Consider the following 22,698-nt stretch of genomic DNA (forward strand, 5'->3'; position numbering starts at 1 on the left):
AGTAAATGTTCATTAATTACAGGAAACACCTCATTTAAATTTTATGGAAATTTACACCAGGACTTCAGTGACTGAGAGCATGTTACCATAATGGCTTCCTTGAATTAATTCAACAAATAACACTATTAAGATGTAACCCTGTGGTAAATTATAGCGAGAAGTTCTCTGTCCTCCCTTGGAAGGCTGCCATTTCTCTCAAGACATTCCTCCTGTTGATTATAAATTGTCATCAGTCAAATAGAGCTAGACATCAGTGCACAAAATAAAGGTAAAGCAATCAAAATCTCTGACACAGCCCAGTGTCGGTGCACTTCTTCAACAGTCACAGTCTAGTACCTGTTGATCACATTGCTAGTCACAGTAAGTCAATATCGCTCTTGCCTCAGAGTTAAACGGTAGTGGATTCAAGTCCGGCTCCGGAGACAAACAGCCGTGAGGGAGCACTGCACTGACGGACATTCAGTACTGAGGGAGCGCTGCATTTGTGGAGGGTCAGTAATGAGGGAGCGCTGCATTGTTGGAGGGTCAGTAACGAGGGAGCACTGCATTGTCGGAGGGTCAGTAATGAGGGAGCACTGCATTGTCGGAGGGTCAGTAATGAGAGAGCGCTGCATTGTTGGAGGGTCAGTACTGAGGGAGCACTGAACTGACAGAGGGTCAGTACTGAGGGAACACTGCACGGTCAGACGTTCAATACTGAGGGAACACTGCACTATCAAATGGTCAGTACTGCGGGAGCACTGCACTGTCAGAGGGTCAGTACTGAGGTAGCACTGCACTGTCAGAGGGTCAGTACTGAGGTAGTGCTGCACCTTCGAAGGGTCAGTAGAGGGAGTACTGCACCGTTGGAGGGTCAGTAGAGGGAGTACTGCACCGTCAGAGGGTTAGTACTGAGGGAGTGCTGCACTGTCGGAGGGTTAGTACTGAGGGATTGCTGCACTGTCAGAGGGTCAGCACTTTAAACTGAGGCTCTATCTGACCTTTCCAAATGAGTATAAAGATTCTGTGACAATATTTGGAAGATGAGCAGGGGAGCTGTCTCCAGTATCCTGACCAACATTTATCCCTCAGCCAACATAGGAACATGGAACAGGACTAGGCCAGTCAGGCAGCCAAGCTTGTTCTGCTATTCAATTAGAATATGGCTGATCATCTACTTCAATACCACTTTCCCGTGCTATCTCCATATCCTATAAAGGTCATAAGTTTCGAGAAATCCATTGATTTCTGTCTTGTACATGCTCAATGATCGATCCTCCACAGCCCTCTGGGGTACAGAATTCCAAAGGTTCACCATCCTCTGAGTGAAGAAACTCCTCCTCATCTCAGTCTTAAATGGCCTACCCCTTATCCTGAGGTTATGTCCCCTGGTTTTAGACTCACCAGCCAGGGGAAACATCTTATCTACATCCACTCTGTCCCATTTTGTATTCATGTTTTAAGTTTCTTCACCCACTCATTCTTCGAAACTCTAGGAAATACAGACCCAGTCTCCTCAATTTCTCCTCATAAGGCAATCCCACCATCCCAATCAGTCTGGTGAACCCCCGTTGCACTCCCCCTATGCCAAGTACATCCTTCCTTAGATAAGGAGACCAAAACTGAACACAATACTCCAAGTGAGGTCTCACCAAGACTGTTCACAATTGCAGCAAGACATCTTTACCCTGCACTCAAATTCCCTTATGATGAAGGCCAACATACCATTTGCCTTCATAATTGCTTGTTGCACCTGCATGCTAACTTTTTGTGCCTCGAGCAAGGACATCCAGGTCCCTTTGGACACCAACACTTCCCAACCTCTCACCATTTAAGAAATATTCTGCCTTTCTGTTTTTTCTGCCAAAGTGAATAACTTCACATTTATTCACAGTATATTCCATCTGTCATGTTGTAACTTATTCACTTAGCCTGTCCAAGTCCTCTTGAAGCCTCCTTGCATCCTTCTCAATTTACGTTCCCACCCAGTTTGGTGTCATCAGCAAATATGGAAATATTACAATTGGATCCCACATCCAAATAATTTCTATCAATTGTGAACAGCTATGGACCAAGCACTGATCCTTGCAGTACCCCACTAGTAACAGCCTGCCAACCTAAGAATAATCTGTTTGTTCCTACTCTCTGCTTTCTGTCTGTTAACCAATTCTCAATCCATATTAGCATTTTGTCCCCAATCCCATGAGCTCTAATTTTATTTACTAACCTCCTGTGTAGGACCTTATCAAAAGACTTCTGAAAATCCAAATATGCCACATCCACTGGTTCTCCTTTATCAATACTACAAGTAAAGCATCCTCAAAGAATTCAGGTTTGTCAGGCATGATTTCCCTTTCATAAATCCATGTTGGCTCTGCCCAATTTTACCATTCTTTTCTAAATGTTTATAATAGATTCTAACATTTTCCCGACTGCTTACATCAAACTAGCAGGTCTGCAGTTCTCCATGCTCCCTCTTCCAGTCTGCAGGAAACTTTCCAGAATCTATAGAATTTCGAAAGATAACCACCAATGCATCCATTATCTCTTTAGCCACCTCCTTCATCACTCTGGTATGAAGCTCATCTGGTCCAGGGGATTTATCACCCTTCAATCCAGTTAACCTTTCAGCTACTTCACCTTTACTAATACTAATTTCTTTTAGTTCCTCAGTTTCACAAGTCCCTGGTCGCCTAGTATTTCTGGGAGGTTTTCTGTATCTTCTTCAGTGAAGAAAGACACAAAGTAACTGTTTAGTTTCTCCACCATTTCCCAGTTCTCCATTATAAATTCTCCTGTCTCCACCTGTAATGGGCCCACATTTGCCCTAACTAATCTTTTTCTTTTCACATACTTAAAGAAACTTTTACAGCCTTCATGTTCCTCGCTAGTTTGCATTCATATTCTCCTTTCCCTTTCTTAATCAATTTCTTGGTCCCCCTTTTCTGGGTTCTAATTTGCTCCCAATTCTCAGGCGTACCACTTTTTCATTAGAAAAGCAGATGATCTGGTCATTATCACATTGCTGTTTGTGGGAGCTTGCCGTGTGCAAATTGGCTGTCACGTTTTCTACGTTTTTGAACGGTGTTCCACTGTTATAAAGTACTTCATTGCCTGCAAGGTGTTGATGTGTCCTGTAGTGATGAAAGGTGCTATAGAAACATAAGTCTTTTCCTTTCCTACCCCCACACCCCCCAATCTAAAACAGGTATTTCCCCCCCTCTCTCACTGAGAAACTGTTGCCTCTAAATGTCATTCAGGTGAAAGTTGACTGTAGCACCAGTGTAAAGAGACATGAGGCTGCTGCTCTCTCCAAACATACAGAATAAAGCTATTCTCAGAGAGGAGTCTGTCCTTCCCTTTTATCAACTACAACAGCAAGGAGCAAGATGCATTTTTCAGATTGTTGCCAATGCAGATAGAATTCTGGAATATTGGCCATTCCTGGAATATCCTGCAGCACAATATAAAACATTCCTCTTCTGCACTGTACAATGTAAGACACTCCCCAACAGAAACCTTCATTATTCCCTGCAGTGTTCACTAGCTAGATCCACATTCTAGATCACCCCCTGAGATGTACTCCATAAAACTTTCATTAGTGCTCACTCTAAATCATCTCTTACTGCGCACAATGTAAAGCAAACATTGCACACTGCAAAATACAATTCAATGGAACAGCAGGCCGACACAGAGCCAGATTTAAAAGTCCTTTGGATGACTGGGAGAACAGCTTTAACATCAATTTGAATCAACTGAATCTTAGCAGAGACACACACAGCTCTCCAACAGCACTAAAACAGATTAGCTGATGTGTATCACACTGCTGCAGGTGGGAGCTTGCTGTGTGCAAATTGGTTGCCTACATTACAATAGTGATACTTCATTGGCTAAGACACTTTGGGACATTGAGGTTGTGAAAGGCACCAGAGAAATCCAAATCTTTCTTTATCTCTGTTAATATTAAATGGTAACCATCTTTCAGAACAGTGCACATGTGCTTGGGTTACCAACTCCAGTTGGACATATTCCTGGAGATTGTATCTCGTGATCTCCAATTGCCCCACCCCACATTCTCACCATTGGATGGATATGTTGGGTGACCACTCCCCTGACACTTAGCTTTCCCACAACCAAATGAAAAGCAAACAGACAATTAGATGATTCTTAACTTCCAGTCAAAAAAACTTTTTCCCCCACCTCCATTTTTTTTACAAAAAGCTGAAGAATTGAAGGAAAATTTGAAAAAGCTGCTGTTTCCTGGGTTTTTGCCACCAGCCATGTCTTGGATTGGGATCTTCAACTCCAGGAAACTCCCAGCTAGTCCCACAGGGTTGGTAACTCTTAATATGTACAAGCATTTAAATATGGAGCAAGTCTGGTGAAGAGTCCATACTGTGAAACCTTTCATTCTCTGTTCTCTCCAAACATGCCGAGTGTTGGCATTTTCTGTTTGCTGTAGAAATTGAATAGGAACAAAAGAACAGGAAGAGGCCATTCAGCCCTCAAGCCAGTCCCACCATTCAATTAGGTCATGGCTGATCGGTATCTGCTATCTGGCTTGGATCTGTAAACTTTATTCAATACTCTTAGCCAACGAAAATCTAAATCATGGTTTTGATAGACTCCCCCAGTATCAATAGCTTTTTGGGGGAAGAGAGTTCCAGATTTCCACTCCCCCGTGTGTGAAGAAGTGCTTCCTGACATCACCCCTGAATGGCCTGGCTCTCATTTTATAATTATGCCCCTTTGATCACTACATACCCCACAGATGATACCATTTTTCTCCATCCAGAAGGAAAGGCTTGTGTTTCTATAGCTCCTTTCACAACTCAGCAAATCCCAAAGCCCATTACTACTAACAAGGTATTTCTGAAGTGTGATTAGTTGTAATATAGGAAATGCAGAAGCCAATATGTATACAGCAAGATCCCATACAGAACTGTAATAATGACCAGTTAATCTGTTTTTTGTGATTGAAGGATAAACACTGGTCAGGGCACCTGCTCATTCAAAATAGTGCAATGGCATCTTTTATATCCACCTGAGAGGCAGCAGGTGAAGCCTCAGTTTTAAGTCTCAAAAAGACAGTAACTCCAACATTGCAGCACTCCCTCAGTGCAGAACTGGAGCATCAATGTAGATTTATGTTCTCATGTCTTTGGAGTGGGGTTTGAACCCATGAACATCTGACTCAGGAGGTGAGAGTACTGTAGCATAAGGATTATCTGGCATAAGAAGAGTTAATATGGGACTGGGAAACAGTACTGCCCATAATGTGATGTAAAGAGACATATGACCTGGGACTAGGGAGAGAGTTGTAAAGTGGACAGAGGCCTGTGTAGAAGCAAGAATGGAGTTAGCTCATATCTTTGGCTATACTCTGTATATATGTATATAGTTATGTGTTATCAATAAACATTTAATATTAAACCATACAAGACTCAAGGCCTCTTAGTGAGACCTACTGAACATACAAGAAGTACTACCCACTGAGCCATTGCTGACACACTATTACACTCCACAGGAGCTGACTAAGACCAGAATCTGCAATGTGACCAGTACCTAGTGAACGAGCAGCACTACTACACTGATGGAGCTGCAAACCCTAACCTAAAGACAACAGGGCTTGATCACCATAATCCTGCCTAGTTAATGTGGAGCAGACACAACATGACATGAGTAGAATCCCTCTCCTTTTAGCAGCTGATGTTTTAATAGCCTTTGAATTCAGACAATCAAAAAATAAAAGGCAAATGACCCCTTAACAATAATAGTCTGTGCAACAATTACTGTGGCCACAGGGTCTAGTGCGCACGCCATATTTTGCAGGTCGCTCATAAAATAGGTTCTGCTTCACACTCAATTGGTCATTAAGTTTATGACCCCATAAACCTTTTCATCATAATTGTGAGGAAGGTTGAACATGATTTTTTAAAAAATGCTCCAAAAAATAAAGGTGCAGGAAGTTAAGTGATTATATGTGACAGACATTAATGGGTCTTAATAAACGCCTGGTAGAAATTTAATTTCAGGAGTCTATCATTTCATCTGAAATATTTTGAATACTTACAAACACAAAAATGTTCTTGGTTCTTAAAGGGAGGATATCCAGCTCCCCCCACCCCCATCAAAATTGGTCACAATTTATAATAAAGGTTATAAACTGTTTGTGTGGAGCACCCCCTTATTGCAACATCACAAATAGGAATGAGGAGGGTTCCTATTAACAACGTAACCAAAATAAAGCTTCACAAATGCCACAAGGAGAAACTGTATTTCAAATATCTGCTCCCGGACTGTCCACAACCAGCAGCTCATGATGGCGATGAGGGAATAACAAGCGATTTCCAGCAGAATAATTAACTGTATAACAACAGCATTTATACAGAATAACACATAGGGAGGCTCCTTTAAAAGGCAGAAAATGGATCCTGAGCCACAAGAGAGCTTACAAATGTTTGTTTGAAAAGTGAGGTTTCACGGAAGGAATTAACTGATGAGGGAGCGGAGAGACAGAGGGGTTCAGAGAAGGAATGGCATCATCTCAGACAAAAGGGCTGAAGGCATGGCCATCAATGGGGCGATGGACATGTGGCCAAGTCAGAAATTGTTTCCACTGGCAGGAGGATCAGTAAACAGAGGACACAGATTTAAGATAAATGGTAAAAGAAGAAGAGGGGAGATGAAGAGAATTTCTTCATTTGATACTCAGTGGATTGTTAAGATTTGGAAGGCACTGCCTGAAAGGGTGGTGGAAGCAAATTCAATTATTTTTTTTTTAAAAGGAAATTGGATAAATACTTAAAGGGGAGAAAATTGCAGGCCTATGGAGGTAAAAAACACAGACAGTGGGACTAAATGGAAATAGAGCTGGTACAAACATGATGGACCGAATGGCCTCCTTCTGCTCTGTATGATGCTAGAGGTAAACATAGAAACATAGAAAATAGGAGCAGTAGGCCATTCGGCCCATCAAGCCTGCTATTCAAAGGCAGGTGGAACTGTACGAATGCCTCCCTTGATAAAATTGACGCTTCATCAGCAATAGAAGATACTTCTTAATAGATACAATAACTACAGTAGGCCCCAGTAAATAGGGCCCAGTACAGGCAGAGATAGAAAAAAAGTTTGTTAGCATCTGAAAAACTGCACAATCGTTTCACTGTTGGTCCAATTTAAAGAGGTAGCATCACCTCATTGGGATCATTTGAAAGGGATCAAATTCTCAAAGGATTTGTGTTGAAAATTGTACTCATGGAGTCCTTTTGTATGAAGAAGAAATGCTGTGGGCTGGACTTTGGCTGCTGAGGCAGGTGGCTAGAGTTGAGAAATTTCCTGACTTGCCAAACATGCCTCATTGAAAAGTGCCCCAAATTGTGAGATTTATGCTCCCCAGAGCAGTGGGGGTGAGGGAGATTGGATGCAGAATGAAGTCAGATTCCCTGACCCTGGAAGCAGGTGCTAGGAAGACATTGGGGCCGGGGGGGGGGGGGGGCAAGTGCTGAAGCGGGCTGGATAGACAGCCTGCCTTGGTTCTCTGGGAGTTGGCCCCAGTTATTTTATAAGATTTTAGGCCCTCTAGCCTCACCCCTCCCACCCCCTCAACCCACACCCAACCTCCATGACTCCTCATAGCACCCATGCCAATTCATGCTCCCCACCTATCTCCCATGAACCCTCATGCCAAATCAAACTGTGAACTCCAAACCCTCAGATAATTGTAGCTTTTGAACCTCAGCCAAGCATTCATTATGAATAGCCCTTAGGGAAATGTCAACAAAGAACTTTATAGAAACTGCTCAAACAGATGCTACACCAGCTGGGCTGTCAATTAAAACAGTTCAACTTTTAAAATAAATTCACTGACAGCTGCAACTAGTTTTTATTTAAAGTTTAAAGTGCAGGGGATTTAAAAACACTTCAGTTCATGGCAGTTAAATAGTCCTTATCTGCCTTCAAGAGAATTTATGTTTTCTCCATCAATTTGTAACTCTTACACTGCGGGTTAAGGCCCTGGCAACAGACAAAATGGGATCTGTTTGAACTCAGTACCAAGTTGAAATGGCCCTGCAAAGTTCAGGGTTCCCTCCTGTGTGAATTATATCCTGCCTCCTTTCCCCTACTGGCAAAAAATTGGATCTGTTGGAAATGGGGGCAGGACTTCCACATCCAGATCCCGCTTGTCATTTTATGGGTTTGTGGAGTCTTCGAAGCTCAATGAAAATCTGATCCTTTTTCTGTAATCTCACTTACATTGCAAAGTTTGGCAATTTAATGATTTTATTGAGTGTTTTGATTATAAAACACAATTGTCTCAAAATTCGACAATGCCAATTTTCAGACTGTATACCGGGTCCAAGGAATGATACTGGCAAATGGAGACTGAGGTAGCCAATTACAAACCGTCTGCCATTCCCAGAATGGGCCCTTTGGTGCCATCCTGGGAGAATGAGGAAGGAGGCAACATAGAAAAGGGGGAGAAGCGACGACAGGGGAACCGGTGGGGGGGGGGGGGGGGGGGGGGGGGGGGGGGGGTGGTGGTGGTGGTATGGGGAGAAGAGAGGCTCCTCCTGGCACCAAATGAATTTTTATGAAATCTCTGTACTCCTCCAATTCTGGCCTCTTACTGATTTCTGATTTCCATCACTTCCAATATATTTGCACGTACCTTCAGCTGCCTGAGCCCTTAGCTCTGGAATTTCCTCTATAAACCCCTCCACCTCTCTTCTAAATGAAGATGTGCCTTAAAACCTTCCTCTTTCACCAAATATTTGGTGATCTAACCTAATATCTCATCATGTGCTTTAGTGTCAAGTTTAGTTTGGTAGCGCCCCCGTCAAACAACTTGGGATGTTTTACTACGTTAAAAAGGTGCTATATAAATGTAGGTTATTGCTTTCAGCAGCCACCCATGATGCCTGAAAAATAGCCTGACATTTTTGGCCCAACCTTTCTTGGGCTTTCTCTGGGCATAGGACGCTGCTCCCCAGAATCACGTCCTGTTGTACCATTTCACACTTGTACAATGAGATTAAGTTTGATTGCAATAAAAGTATAGGAGCAGAATCAGTCACTGCCTCAAAACCAGCCAGTTCCACGCATAGACAAGAAACATGCATTGCATTAGTCTTAAAAATCACACACATGAAGAAAATGGTGCAATAACATGAAACCCTGGCAAGATAAGCAGTCACAAACACAATCCGAGCCTGTGGCCAATCTCCTTACAACATACAAAGAACATTTGCCTGATCTACCCAGCCCCACAACATATCATTGCCTGGCCTGCATGTTGCTGCTGCCTCATTAGCAACAGTGCTGGCTGAGACAGAGCTACAATCTTCAAACAAAGTTGGGACTCAAGAAGTGGCAATTCTGGATTTATTTCCACTCGCATAGCCAGGTTTAATGCTGCACACTGTGTTTTAATGGGTACAGCATCAGCATCTTACAGCGAAAGAGAGAGATTCCCCTTGAATTGCAAATTGGCACAAGTTGCTGCATTTTCTCATTAAATGCCCACTAAACTCATCATAGAAAGTTAGGGCTGGTACATAACAGCTTAATGAGTCTTTTAAACTTTTAACAAAAAGATTAATGTTCCTGCAATGCTGCTCAGCCTCTCTGACCCAGAGAGATAACAATGTAAACAGTGGGATCTCATTCCTACAAGTTGTAAATTGCTATTAGATTTTTTAAAAATCTTGCTTTTCTAGTCTTTGTTCTCTCCCTTTTAATCTAATCCTTCTTTCCTGCTCTTTATTTACCTGCCTGTGCCTGAATTGCCTCTAATTCATTTTCCTCAGTTATGTGCCCGTCGCCCTCGTCTTATAAGCCCCCACTCCCAGCAAGTTAAAGGGCAAAAGCTGTTGGAGCTCAAGGGCGCAAGAGAAAGTTTAACTAACAGGGCCTATCCCGAGATGCCCCTCTCCAGGAGAAATTCTGGGCCAATATTTTGCTTGTGGTTGAACAAGATAATCGGATTTGCCCATTAGTTACACATTGTGGCTGAGAATGATATATAATATATATATATATGCCATTTTTTAAAAGCCCCCTTGCTATCCAGGGAACTGGCCAAAGCCCGGCTGGGATCCGTGAGAAACGCCCAAGGTCGAGGATCAGCACCAGCAAACTACGCTGCCTCCCGTGGCCGAATAGCTGACGGCCACCGCCAAGGTGAAGGCTGCGACTCGCGATGCGTTAACCCCAGCGCCAGGTGAAAAATCAGTCAGAAAGGGGGCTGGGAAATAATTCTACAGAACGCGTGGGAGTAAGAGGACGTTGCGGCAATTTCAAACGACTCGCAAAGTGACACCAGTTTAACAAACTTACTGAAGCTGAGGTTTCATTTACACAGAGAGAGAGAGAGACAGGAAACTTCATGATCACAACACACCTTAAACCAAAAATGCATCTTGAAATAATCCATTCTCCCACCGTCACTGAAACAGTTTCACTGCAATCTGCCGCAGCTAACAGCAAGCAGATCTCCAATCAACCCAAATCAAACTTTTTTCTCTATTAAACCAGCCCCATTACTTTATTCAACAATGTATCTAATAAATAATTGAGCGGGATTCATTTAGCACTGCCCTTAAAATCCTTCATGCGCTTTTCAATTTTGCTATCTTATTGCCGCCTTTAAGGAGAGAACGGGGGGGTGGGGGGGTGGAGGGAGAGAGAGAGAGGAGGTATGAAGGAGTATAGCGGTAACATACAGTACCATGAGCTGCAGTGGCCTCCCAGTCAGTTGTACACAGTTAACAGATCACTCGCGGCCTGTAGCAGACTGCAAAAACAGCTTTAGGCCTTCTGGCATTTTGACAAACAGGCAACTCTGCTCCACTCTGGCACATTCCTTCTCCCCACCTCCCAGCCCCTTACATGCGGATCGTCATATTTCCTTCAACAGTTAATTGTCTCAACTGCGAAATTTTAAACAGCCACAGTTCAGCAATGTGAAATCCTCCTAAAGTGACTGTCACAGCAAATCAGCCTCTCGCACCAATGGTAACATTTTCCAAGGAAGTATTCTGCTGGCAGTTCCTGAACTGTCTTCCCCCCACCTCCCCTCGTCCCTCGAGAACTGAGCGCACTTGTGGCAATAAAACATTCATGCGGTTTGGAATTTTAACACAATGCCATTTCCCTAGTTTAACCTGAATGGAATGCAGTAAGTCACAACAGACTACATCATCCTGCCATTAAACACTGCCAAGGAGCCTCTGCACCGTGCTCACTCTGACCAGAAATCAGCTCACAGAAACATTCCTGTCTCCCTTGACCTCCTGCAGCTAGACTCAGCTCCTTTCACTGAACTTTGCCCTGCTTCAGGGTTGTGACAGAATTGTGATATATGTGTCACTTACACACAGACTTCATTACTGCAGACAGAAGTTAAGAGTCACAACAGTTCAGAGTGACCAGACTTCAGAACAAGCTACTGTAGGAAACTACTGTACGAGCTGGCTTCCAGTTATTTGGTTAACTCTTCAGGCACCCCCACCCTGCTACTGTTTTCTGTAAATATTTTAATTATGTGCCCAGTAAGCACACAGATACTCCAGCAACTCAGAAAGAAACTTCCACCAGTCATGAAAACTTTCAGCTCCAGCAACTAAGAACAGAACCAGAAAAAATATAGAAAGTAAAATTTAAATCCAGTTAAATTCAGTGGAATAAGGTGTGCAAGAGGTAGAGATGTATTTATATACAGAAGCACCTGCACACAAACATGTACACACACTAGTGCACAATGACCAAACACATACATACGTATGCAAACCCACAATTCTTTCCCATGTATCCTTTTACCGGTGGTTTTGGATGGCAGCTGCTTATGTAAATATTATCCCATCAACCTTGCTTTGACTTCTGGGGATGAGAGGAAGGATGGAACTTCCTTTTAGTGTGTAATGCTGGATGTTATCAAATGAATGTCAGAAGAAACTAAATCATTACACAGTGTGTACATTGCCATAAAACTGTTCTGTTTCAGTGGGCCCAATCCCTGGATTCAGCTTGCTGCTAGAAAGATAGGAGCATGAGTAGACCATTCAGTTAGATCATGGCTGATCATATACCTCTGCGCCATTTTCCTCACTATCTCCATATCCCTTGATGTCATTAGTATCCAGAAATCTATCGATCTCTGTCTTGAACATGCTCAATGATTGAGCTTCCACAGCCCTCTGGGGTAGAGAATTCCAAACTTTCACCACCCTCAGAGTTAGGGGATAGACTAATGTGCCAGTTGTCCAGGATTGTGCAGAGTAGGGTTGCGCTGTTAGATGTTTCATATTTCCCTGTTTTCTGCAACAATTCACAACCATCCTCAACCTTCCCTTCAACACAGCATCCAATCCTTTGCTGTGAGCCCATGATAGGAAGGTTGTGTTGAAGGCTACAGGGAACGGGTATGGGGTTAATGGGCTGGATCTTTCAAAGAGCCAGCCCTGATAAAATGGGCCAAATGGCCTCATTCTGAACTGTGCAGATTTATGAGACAGATTCCTCTTGAAGAAATATGGGAGGACACCTTCCTTTAGCTATAATTGGGTAGCACGTTTGCACAAACCTGCACATCTGAAATGTCCATTTTCTAAGGAAGAAAGTAGGAATTCTCCAGAGTGGTTTTGTTACAACAGGAATGCCAGGCACTAACTGCTAACGCAAAACCCACTCAGATGCTACACCATCAGATCAGACATTTTAACAAGGCCAGCCCCTCTTGTCCAGAAAACAACATTACTGAATAGCCATCAGAACCTGTCTAATTTCCACTGACCCAGTTTTTGCCCAAAAATATCTTGGAAATATAAACCGGAGAGTAAAGTGTTAATATTTAAAAATTCTGTGCAAGTTTTTCTGTTCATTAACATGAAGCATGAAAGAAGAAAGAATATTTTTTTAAAAAGTGGAAGTTGCTTTTTTTCTACTGACTCCTGGACCTCCTCATGTGGATGAGTTTGCTCGGAAGTCTTCCACTTAATTTTCACCAGCAATTGAAACATCAGAGCTCCAGCCTAGTCCTACTTCAAATCCAAATAGCTCCACTCTCCCTTCTCACTCTTCCATCTTCCCCCTCCTTCCTGGCTGGTTTTGGATTAGTGAGAGGCAGCAATCTAATTAAAGATTAGAATGAAAGCCCAATGCAACTTGACAAAAAAAAAGTTCAAAGGGGCAGTTCAAGGCAGAGTGGCCAATGGTGTAGCAATTAAAAATCGAGGGTGTTCAAGAGGTCAGAATTAGCGGAGTGCAGAGAACTCAGATCGTTGTAGGGCTGGAGAAGGTCACAGAGATAGGGAGGGATGAGGCCATGGAAGGATTTGAAAACGACAATGAGAATTTTACAATTAAGGAATTGCCTAAACAGAAGCCAATTAGATCAGCAAGCACAAGGGGTGATGTGTGTACAGGACTTTGTGCGATTTAAGATACGGCCCATCAGAGTTTTTCATGATCTCAAGTTTATGGAGGGCACTGCGTGGGATGAGTGTTTGAATAGTCGAGTCTGGAGGTAACAAAGGAATGGGTGAGGTTTCAGCAACAGGTGGGCTGAGGCAGGGGACAAGCCGGGTGATGTTACATTGGTGGAAATAGGCAGCCAAAGTGACAGCACAAATGTAGTCAGAGGTTCTTCCTGGCATCAAATGTTGTCAAGTCTGGTAAAGCCTCACACAGATGCGAGGGAGAAGGATGAAGTTGATAGCTAGGGAACAGCATTTGAAGTGGGGACCAGAGACAATGGCTTCAGTCCTCCCGACATTTAGTTGGAGGAAATCTCTGCTCATCCAGCACTGAACATTGGATAAGCAGTGTGAGAATTTAAAGACAGTGGATGGGTCCAGGGAGGTGATGGTGAGGTAGAGCTGGATATCATCAGAATACATGTGGAATCTAGTGCTGTATTTTCAGATGATGTCACTGAGGGGCAGCACTTAGACAAAAAAAATAGGAGGAGACCATGGATTGATACCAGCGCGGGAGTGGGAAGAAAAGCCATTGTATGTGATTAGATTGGTAAGAATAAAACCAAGTGAAATCAGTCCCACCCAGCTAGATGATAGTAGAGACTTGTTGGAGAAGGATGATGTGGTCAAAGGCTGCAGACTGGCTTCAAAGGATGAAGAGGGAAAGCTTCCCTTTGTCACAGTCACACAGATTGTGACTAATGAATAGAAAATAGTCATTAATACATCTAATAGGTACTTCAGCGGAAACCTCTTAACCCAGAGAATGTGAGAATGTGGAACTCAAGTTACCACATCGTGTGGCTGAGCTGAATATTGTAGATGCCTCGAAAAGGAAGAGGGAGAGCACATGAGGGACAAAGGAATAGAAGGATATGCTGATTTGATGAGATGAAGTAGGGGTGGGACAAGGCTCATGCGGAGCATAAATACCAGCATAGACCCACTAGGGCGAATAGTCGATACCAATTTCCATACACCATTCTCCAGTGAGCTCTGGAGTTAAGCTGCCCACCAGCAACAATTACCAAATAGAAGACAAGATTTACCTATACGTCTTTCCCCACTTGCCTTTCCCTTTACCTGGAGGGAAAGATTCAACTTTTAGCAAAGTTGAAAGGAGAAAAAGAAATAGGGATAGAAGCAAATATGCTAAAAGGTTCAAAGCTACTAGCAATTTCCAGTTTGCAGGCCCAAGATTCCTATAGACACTGAGTTCACTTAGTTAATATATGAATCTTACATCTTTCTAACTCTCTGAAGAAATGATATTGTGAAAAATATTTCATAATCTGCAATTATGGAATTATCAAACAATTTGATGCATTTTATGTTCAGTAAGGTGAGGGTGTCATTGTTGAAAAATGGGATTTGCATCCAATTAAGTTTGGTTTAGATTAAAATCTGGTCCCAGAGGCATAATCAGTGTACTAATCTTGTGGTATTGAATCCTCCAATTACTGAATTACAAAATAAAAATTCACTGAGTTGACAACAGACCTTTAAGGTGTTTGGCCTGAAGAACAATGAGCTTTAGGGAGTTTTTAGATCTTATTTTCATGCCTCTGCTGCACAGTTCATAAATTCACTTAAAATGTTTTAAAGACATGAAGCAACACTAATATAATCTTACTGACATCCTGGATGATGCCCAGATTATTTAAAGTATTGCACAGTTTGAAGCTTAGGTCAAACATCAATCATTCCACCTAGGCTGAATAAGTAAATGTAGAAATTTTGTTATGACAATTCAGTGCCACATTTTGTTTGATAATACCGGCCCCTCCATTTTGCAACATGAAAGACACTATATAAATGCAAGCCCTGGTTATTGTACAAAAGTGCTGTCTGTCAAAGTATTTACAGGTGTGCAATAAAAACATAATTAGCCTGATTGTGTGATCAGTGACGAAGGCATGGCACTCATTGTTCACCTTGCAGCGAGCTGCCCAGAGTTTTCATGGGCTTGCGTGTGGCAACTTGCTATCATTGGGAGTCTGATACACCACAAATCTCCTGTCGTGGGCACTGTGCTGTGAGAGTCAGATGGAAATAGCAAGGTTTTTCAACCAGATTGAAGAATTCTCACTGAGGCATGCAAAGTCTAAACCAGGATGTATAAAGCAAGAAATATAAATCAGGTTTTGATCATGCACAGAAAGTAAAATAAAGAACAAATGATAGGATTGAGACATAGAAAAATTTAAAAAAAGAATCTTTTAAAATCATCAACATTTCAAATTCTCATGGAATGAGACCCCATACTTGCAAAATTCAAATTTTCAGAACAAGATAGGTTATTTGGCTATAATAATTATGTAAAAATACATAATGTTAAAATTTCATTTATATCCAAATGCACAAGCCCTGGCATGCTTAGTAGGCAAGTACCACAACTCCACACCCTTCATGTGTTTGAATTCTGAGTCTATCACTGAGGTACTGTTATTGCAGAACCTGTGAAGGAGCAGGATAACTTGGACAGCAACCTCTGGATTCTCACATTTAATTGCAAATGTGCAAAATGCAGGTGTTGCTGTTGATTTGCTCAATTTCAACAGTGAATGCCGACAGCCTCACCATTATTCAGAAAGTAAAACCCAGACCATATGGTATAAAATATAAGGTATAGACTTTTGTCAATGAGGGAACTCTGGCTGCACTTTGACAAAAAAAACTAGCTTAAGCTTAGTTAATAATTGCCGTTGCTACTAAGCATGTTAAATTGTGAACAGAATGAACATGCCACACTCAAATGAGCACAACTTGCTCAAGTGAGATGGATGTTAATGTACAAAGCATAAATTTCAGCATATTGTCTTAGTGATGAGATGGTGCTCTTATATGTGTTGGATAATTTAGTGTCCTTATCAACGACAGGCTCTGAAACAAGCCTTCTAATTATTTTCTACACTGTAAACATTGTGAATCAATGTAGTATTAAAAGGGAGAAACACTAGGCAATTTTCTGCCAGATTTTTCACAGAAGAATATTTTTGAGGGGAAGACAATCATTTTCAATTCTGCTGGCTCTGCCCTATCCCTGCAAAGAATTGATCATGGGTTTCAGAGTTAGTTTGTTGATAACCTCATGAAAGGTTTCATATTTATCCATTGCACAGGGACCATGCAATTTATTCCCAGGAAAAATATGAATCAGCACTTGTTTATTCATGTTGTTCATTTTCATTGCCTACATTAGCACATATAACCAACAACTTGCATTAATATAGCATCTTTAACATTGTAATAAAACATCCCAAGACAATTCACAGGAGTATTAGCAGACAAAACATGACCCTGAGCCACATAAGGACATAATAGGTAAGGTGACCAAAAGTTGTGTCAGAGATGTTTTAAGGAACATCTTGAAGGGGGAAAGAAAGGTGGAGATTGGGAGAAGTTTAGGGAGGGAATTCCAGAACTTAGGGCCCAGGCAGCTAAGACAAGCTCACCAATGGAGCAGTGATGAAAATCAGGAATGTACAAAAGACACAACTGGAGGGAGCCAGAGATCTCTGATGGCTCAAAGAATGGACTTTGGGAGCGAAGTAACAAAGAGAGAAATTGGGCGAAGATGGGAGACAATTCACTGAGTAAGACTGACAGTTCCTTGAGGGATGAGCTGATTCATGCAGACTATGTCCTTGTGATTGTCCAACAACTCACTTGCTAAAGACTGCTGTTATGTCGTGGGTGTGATGAAAAACATTTTCTCATCCAAGATGGCTGTTCAGCCTTTCAGGATTACCACAATATCCCAATAATGTAATAAAATATAATATTATTACTTGTGGAGGAAAACGGAATTGCTGACTCATTCCCAATATACTTTACTGCAAAAAATGTATGTTACAGTGTCACTAAGAAAGGCCATGTATACGAATGGGCCTTCTCTGTGCATTAAAAGGGCCACAGATCTTACATCATTTGATTTTATATCTTTTTATCATTGCTCGTCCATTAATGAAAAAGTCTGTGTGACAGCATAAACCAAGCCACTGTCTGCCTTTGTTCAAGTCATGCTGAAGGCAGACTTTACAGTGTAACTACCAGACAACAACTTCCACTAGGTCATCAGCAGTTAGCATCTAGGCTTTCCATCCTGCGAAGAATAGGGCAAGTGTAACATCCCTGGTAAAGTTGTTATGGCTGGTGAAGCTCACCCCTTGTGGGCCAGCATGGTCTCACAGGACTTGCACAGATCGCAGTTGATGAGATGCAAAACCCTGGCCCCATCTGTCATAGCTGGTCAATGTTATAGCTCCTAAAGAATGCAAGAGCCACCATATAATCCCAGTACCACAAGCCCTAATAAACTCTCCTGCACAGGAGCTGAATACAATTTGTTTCCCGTCAAGCTTCAGCTCTGTGGCAGCAAAAGCATAAACTACAACCAGGCCCCTTTACCCACCAAACAGTTCTATTGCTTCTCGTCGGAGCATTCAAATTATTGGAACATCTGGCTGCCAGCTGGATGATATGGTTTTTAAACTGCTTGGAGAACCCAGCCACTATAGCATGCCCAGGTCTTCATTACTAACTGGTACAAGTTGAGGGCTGTTCGTTCTCTCCCTCTCTCACTTTTGGAATAAGGGTGTCACTCAGTTGAAGAAGCCAACTGTACCAGCCAACTGAGATCTTGTAATAATTGCAACTTCTACATCTGACTGCATCCAAGAAAACAGTTAACTGAAATTGGCCATAACATTTAAAATCTATGCCTCAAAGTCAATCAAAGGACACTTAACCATATATTATACCTTTTTAAAATTGGACCCTAACTCCCCTTGTTTCTGATGAATGACTGCATGAGGAAATGCTTGATGTTGGGTTTATGGTTTAGGGTTAAATGAATAAATTTGATTTTGACTCAAGGAAACCTTGTTTGATTGGTTCCTTATTACTCACAGCTTAAATAGTTAAATACATTCTGATTTGGAAAGGTATATCCTCGTAAAAAAATAAACTTAAACCTTTGTTGTGACCAGCCAAGAAGGTTGAATCAAGGGGAGTCAGTTTACCCCTTCTCACCTGGTCATAACAGTGCTGAGGAACAAAATAATGTTGGCACCTAAAGTCAGGATGAAGCATCACAGATCAGGAAGAACATGCAGTAAAGCTCCTAGAGTCATTATAGCACAGATGGTGGCCATTCGGCCTATCAAGTGAGAACCAGCTCTCTGTAGAACAATCCAATCCAATCAGTCCTGTTCCCCCACTCTATCCCTGCAAATTTACTCTCAACTGTCAATCCAGTTTCCTTTTGAAGTCATTCATCTACTCTGCTTCCATCATCCTCATAGGCAGCAAAACAGACGTACTATATAAAGAGCTGTGAGAACTAAAATGGGAAAACAATTGAAGAGAAAGCAAAAGGGGAAATTAAGAAGGCTAAGAGGCAGTGGGAAAATTTATGGTGGTTCACATAAAGAGTAAAAGACAGTAAATCATGGGCACAATCAGCGAGGAGATGGGACTATTTAGATGGGATGCTGAAGTGGGATTGGAGGAGCACATAGGAGGGGGGTGTTGAAGCACATTGCTGGAGAAAAATATCTAAAAGAAAACTACATTAAAGAAGTGACTGTGGGATAGAAATAAAAAGCCACCAATTAATCTTGGATTGGAAAATCCCATTCTACATTAACAATTGTGGCAAACCTCCTCTCAGTACCAGGTGAACATGTTTCTAAAGGATGCATTAATGTTTCTACATATGCAACACAGAAGAAATCTTCAGCCTCAACCTCAGAAGCTCATCCGAAGCTGGACCATTGGGATCTTCCTCACTTCCTGTGCCAGCTGTCATATTCCAGCGACAGAAAAGTAAAATACAGCGGATGCTGGAAATCTGAAATAAAAACAAAATCATGCTGGAAATGCTCAGCAGGTCAGGTAGTATCTGTGGAGAGAAATAGAGTGAAACTACTCAAAACTCATTTCATGTGGGACTTTCACAATAAGGACCAGGGCCTTTCCATGTAGCATTTTGGGTTGCAATTCTTAGCCCAAGCCCCAAAAATGAAATGACAGGCCCACGTGACATGCAATCCCCAGCCAAATTTATTTTATGGATTTAAACCCTCAAACATTTTCACCACCCGGCACAATATCCACCAAGTGATCCTGTGGTGTCCAGAAGGTAACAGTATCTAAGCCCAATATTAATCATACATTCAATCTGACATGTGAGGGAGTTCCATGAGGACCTTCAAAGCCCATATAACACCTGAATATGATTAAAGAGATGAGAAAGAGTCACGAGCATCTTCAATTCACTTCACAGCCAATCACTTTTCAAGTCCTCAACCGGTTTATGAGAGAAGTAAATGTTTCAAGAAGTCTTTAACACTTGTCACAAACAGGCCAGGGAAAACGTCATGGAGATAATTGATCAGTTATTCTTGAGCATTGCAAGTTTAATATCTTACATTATCTATCCACCAATAAAGGATTCGAAGTGGCATTACAACAGTGACGATACTTCAAAAAAATTCAATTGGTTATAAAGCACTTTGGGATGTCCCGGGGTCTTAAAGGTGGTAGATAAATGAAAGTCTTTGCTATTCTGTTTTCAGTTGCCTCACACAATGATCACAACTAGCATTAGGCTAGAATAATGTTGTCCTCTCTTTGAAGAAGTGGTGCTGAATCATGTGAGACAATGTCTATCCACACCAAAACCAAAACAAGCAGTGTATCTGATTCATTCACAACTGGCAAGGTGCTAAGATTGATGAGGGGTTAGATGTTGAATTTGAGATTCAGTGTTACCCACTCTGGAAAAGGTTGTATAGACAGGCCCTGCTGCAATAGGAGGCTTGTGTTGAAGGAGCAGAGCAGCAATTATACAGGTAAGCATGTCCCTTATGACACACCTTAAAGAGAACTGGTCCCTTCAACTTGGAACTGAACAGAAAATTACAATGCACTTTCAACAACTCCTCTTTTACTGTGAGTATAACTGTTCATATATACTCAAGACCAAATATGAATTTACAAGACCTTTCACACTGTTTGTAATTCTGCACAAATGATGCTTTAAAATCTCGAATTCCAAAATGAAATGGTGGGTGTCTTCAGAAGGAGAGGGATTGTATATTATCATTGTCGTGTATAATACTTACAACACAGAAATAATCCATATGGCCCAGTGATCATGCTCCACAGGAGCCTCCTCCCACCCCACTCTTCATCAAACCCCATCAACATTCCCTCCGATTCCTCTCTGCCTTATTATGGGGCTGGGAGAGGAGAGGGGGAAGAGCGGTGGGGACAAGGTGGGTCATCAACTGACCTCAATGCAGTGAGAATCCAAAATAACTGAGACCAAATTAAAGTAAAATAATTTACAGAACAAAATGTTCTTTTTTTAATCATACATATCAGTAAATATTCTGATTGAAAACAAAATGTTATAATCTGTGGAGTCTATTCATATCCAGAAAAGATGAAAAAGTTAAAAATAAAATCATAATCATTGAAAACCTGAAATAAAAAATCTGAAAAATGACAAAAAACATCAGCAGGTTCATCCATACGAAATAAAAAGACTACACAAATTAACCAATGGTTATTTTAAAAATATCTTTTGTGGGTCAGTAATTCTAAATAACAAAGTTAACCAGTGTTCTCTCTTATTGCAAATTTATTTCACAATCTGGCATTTTCAAATTTTTATTTTTGCAAATCAACATCTTATTTTAATTGGGTAGTTAACATCCACTCAACACAATCAAACTAATACAATTGAATTGATTATGTCCTCTTGGATCAGAGTGTAGGATACAGCCTGTGTTCTGCAACACGCTTAAAATAGTTGTTTGGAATTAATGATGTAAAATCACTCTTTGAGTAGACACTGCTGATTATCGAGCATTGACATGTTGGTCAACAAAGGACAGATTTATTGCAGTGCTTTGGAGCGCCGCACTGTAGGAGCACCAGCACTGAGGGAGCGCCGCGCTGTCAGAACACCGGCGCTGAGGGAGCATTGCGCTGTCGGAACACCGGCGCTGAGGGAGCGCCGCGCTGTCGGAGCGCCACGCTGTCAGAACACCGGCGCTGAGGGAGTGCCGCGCTGTAGGAGCACCAGCACTGAGGGAGCGCCGCGCTGTCAGAACACCGGCGCTGAGGGAGCGCCGAGCTGTCGGAGCGCCACGCTGTCAGAACACCGGCGCTGAGGGAGCGCCGTGCTGTATGAGCACTAGTGCTGAGGGAGCGCTGCCCTGTCGGAATATCGGCGCTGAGGGAAAGCCATGCTGTCGGAGCACCGGCGCTGAGGGAGCGGCGCACTGTCGGAGCACCGGCGCTGAGGGCTTGCCACGCCATCAGAGCACTGGCACTGAGGGAGCGCCACGCTGTCGGAGCACCGGCGCTGAGGGAGGGCTGCGCTGTGGGAGGTATTAATTTTTAGGTTAAAATTGAGGCCCTATCTGCTCTCTACAGTGGACATAAAAGATACTGTGACACTATGAGAAGAGGTAGGCAGTTCTTCCCGATGTTGTGACCAATATTTATCCCTCCAAAAAAAAATCACTAAAACAGAGTATCTGGTCATCTGAGTGATGTTAATAGCAGCCTACTCTGCATCAATTGGCTCTTGCGTCTCCTATATTACAAGGGTGACTGCACTTCACAAGTATTTAATTGGCTGTAAAGTCCTCGGCGATGGGCTGAGGTTGTGAAAGGTGCCATCAAAAAGTCTTTGTTATAATATGTCTTATATGTTAGGAAAGTTACATATGAACATTCAAACTAGGAGCAGGAGTAGGCCATTCAGCCCCTTGAGCCTGCTCCACCATTCAATAAAATCACGGCTGATCGGATTGGGGCCTCGGTTCCACATTCCCATCTATCCCCAATAAACTTTGACTCTCTTGTTAGTCAAGAATCTATCTACTTCAGCCTTAAAAATATTCAATGACCCTGCCTCCACCACTCTCTGGGGAAAAGATTTCCAAAGATTCATGACCCTCAGAGAAAAAAAAATCTTCTCATCACCATCTTAAATGGGAGACCCCTTATTTTTAAACTTATTTTATGTTATGTTTTTAAAAGATTATTTTTGTAGATTTTATTGGAGTCACATTTTATGAAGCAATTATACACACAAGCGGAAGTTGCCCATATAACTCACAAAGCTATTACAGGATTAAAGGTACACTCAGTTACAGTTTAATGAAATCATTGGACAATTACACAGATTTTATAATAATGGATGGTCCCACACACAACA

The 22,698-nt window shown here is 42.1% G+C and overlaps 1 protein-coding gene across 6 annotated transcripts in view; it reads right to left on the minus strand.

The window, feature by feature from the left end:
• The window catches only part of bnc2 (basonuclin 2), a 592,281-nt gene that overhangs the window by 374,693 nt on the left and 194,890 nt on the right, over nt 1-22,698 (minus strand). For 2 of the 6 annotated variants that reach the window (XM_041186056.1, XM_041186054.1), the window contains exon 1: nt 10,709-10,845. The exons of the other annotated variants lie outside the window; for them this stretch is intronic. Coding sequence is in view for 1 of the 2 variants with exons in the window: in XM_041186054.1 (XP_041041988.1) it covers nt 10,709-10,711 (3 nt within the window). In the remaining variant the exon portion in view is untranslated. Of the gene's footprint in view, nt 1-10,708; nt 10,846-22,698 lie in introns of those variants that run through there. 6 annotated transcript variants of the gene reach the window in all.

Source organism: Carcharodon carcharias, chromosome 4, assembly GCF_017639515.1.
Source record: "Carcharodon carcharias isolate sCarCar2 chromosome 4, sCarCar2.pri, whole genome shotgun sequence".
NCBI classification, from domain to species: Eukaryota; Metazoa; Chordata; class Chondrichthyes; order Lamniformes; family Lamnidae; genus Carcharodon; species Carcharodon carcharias.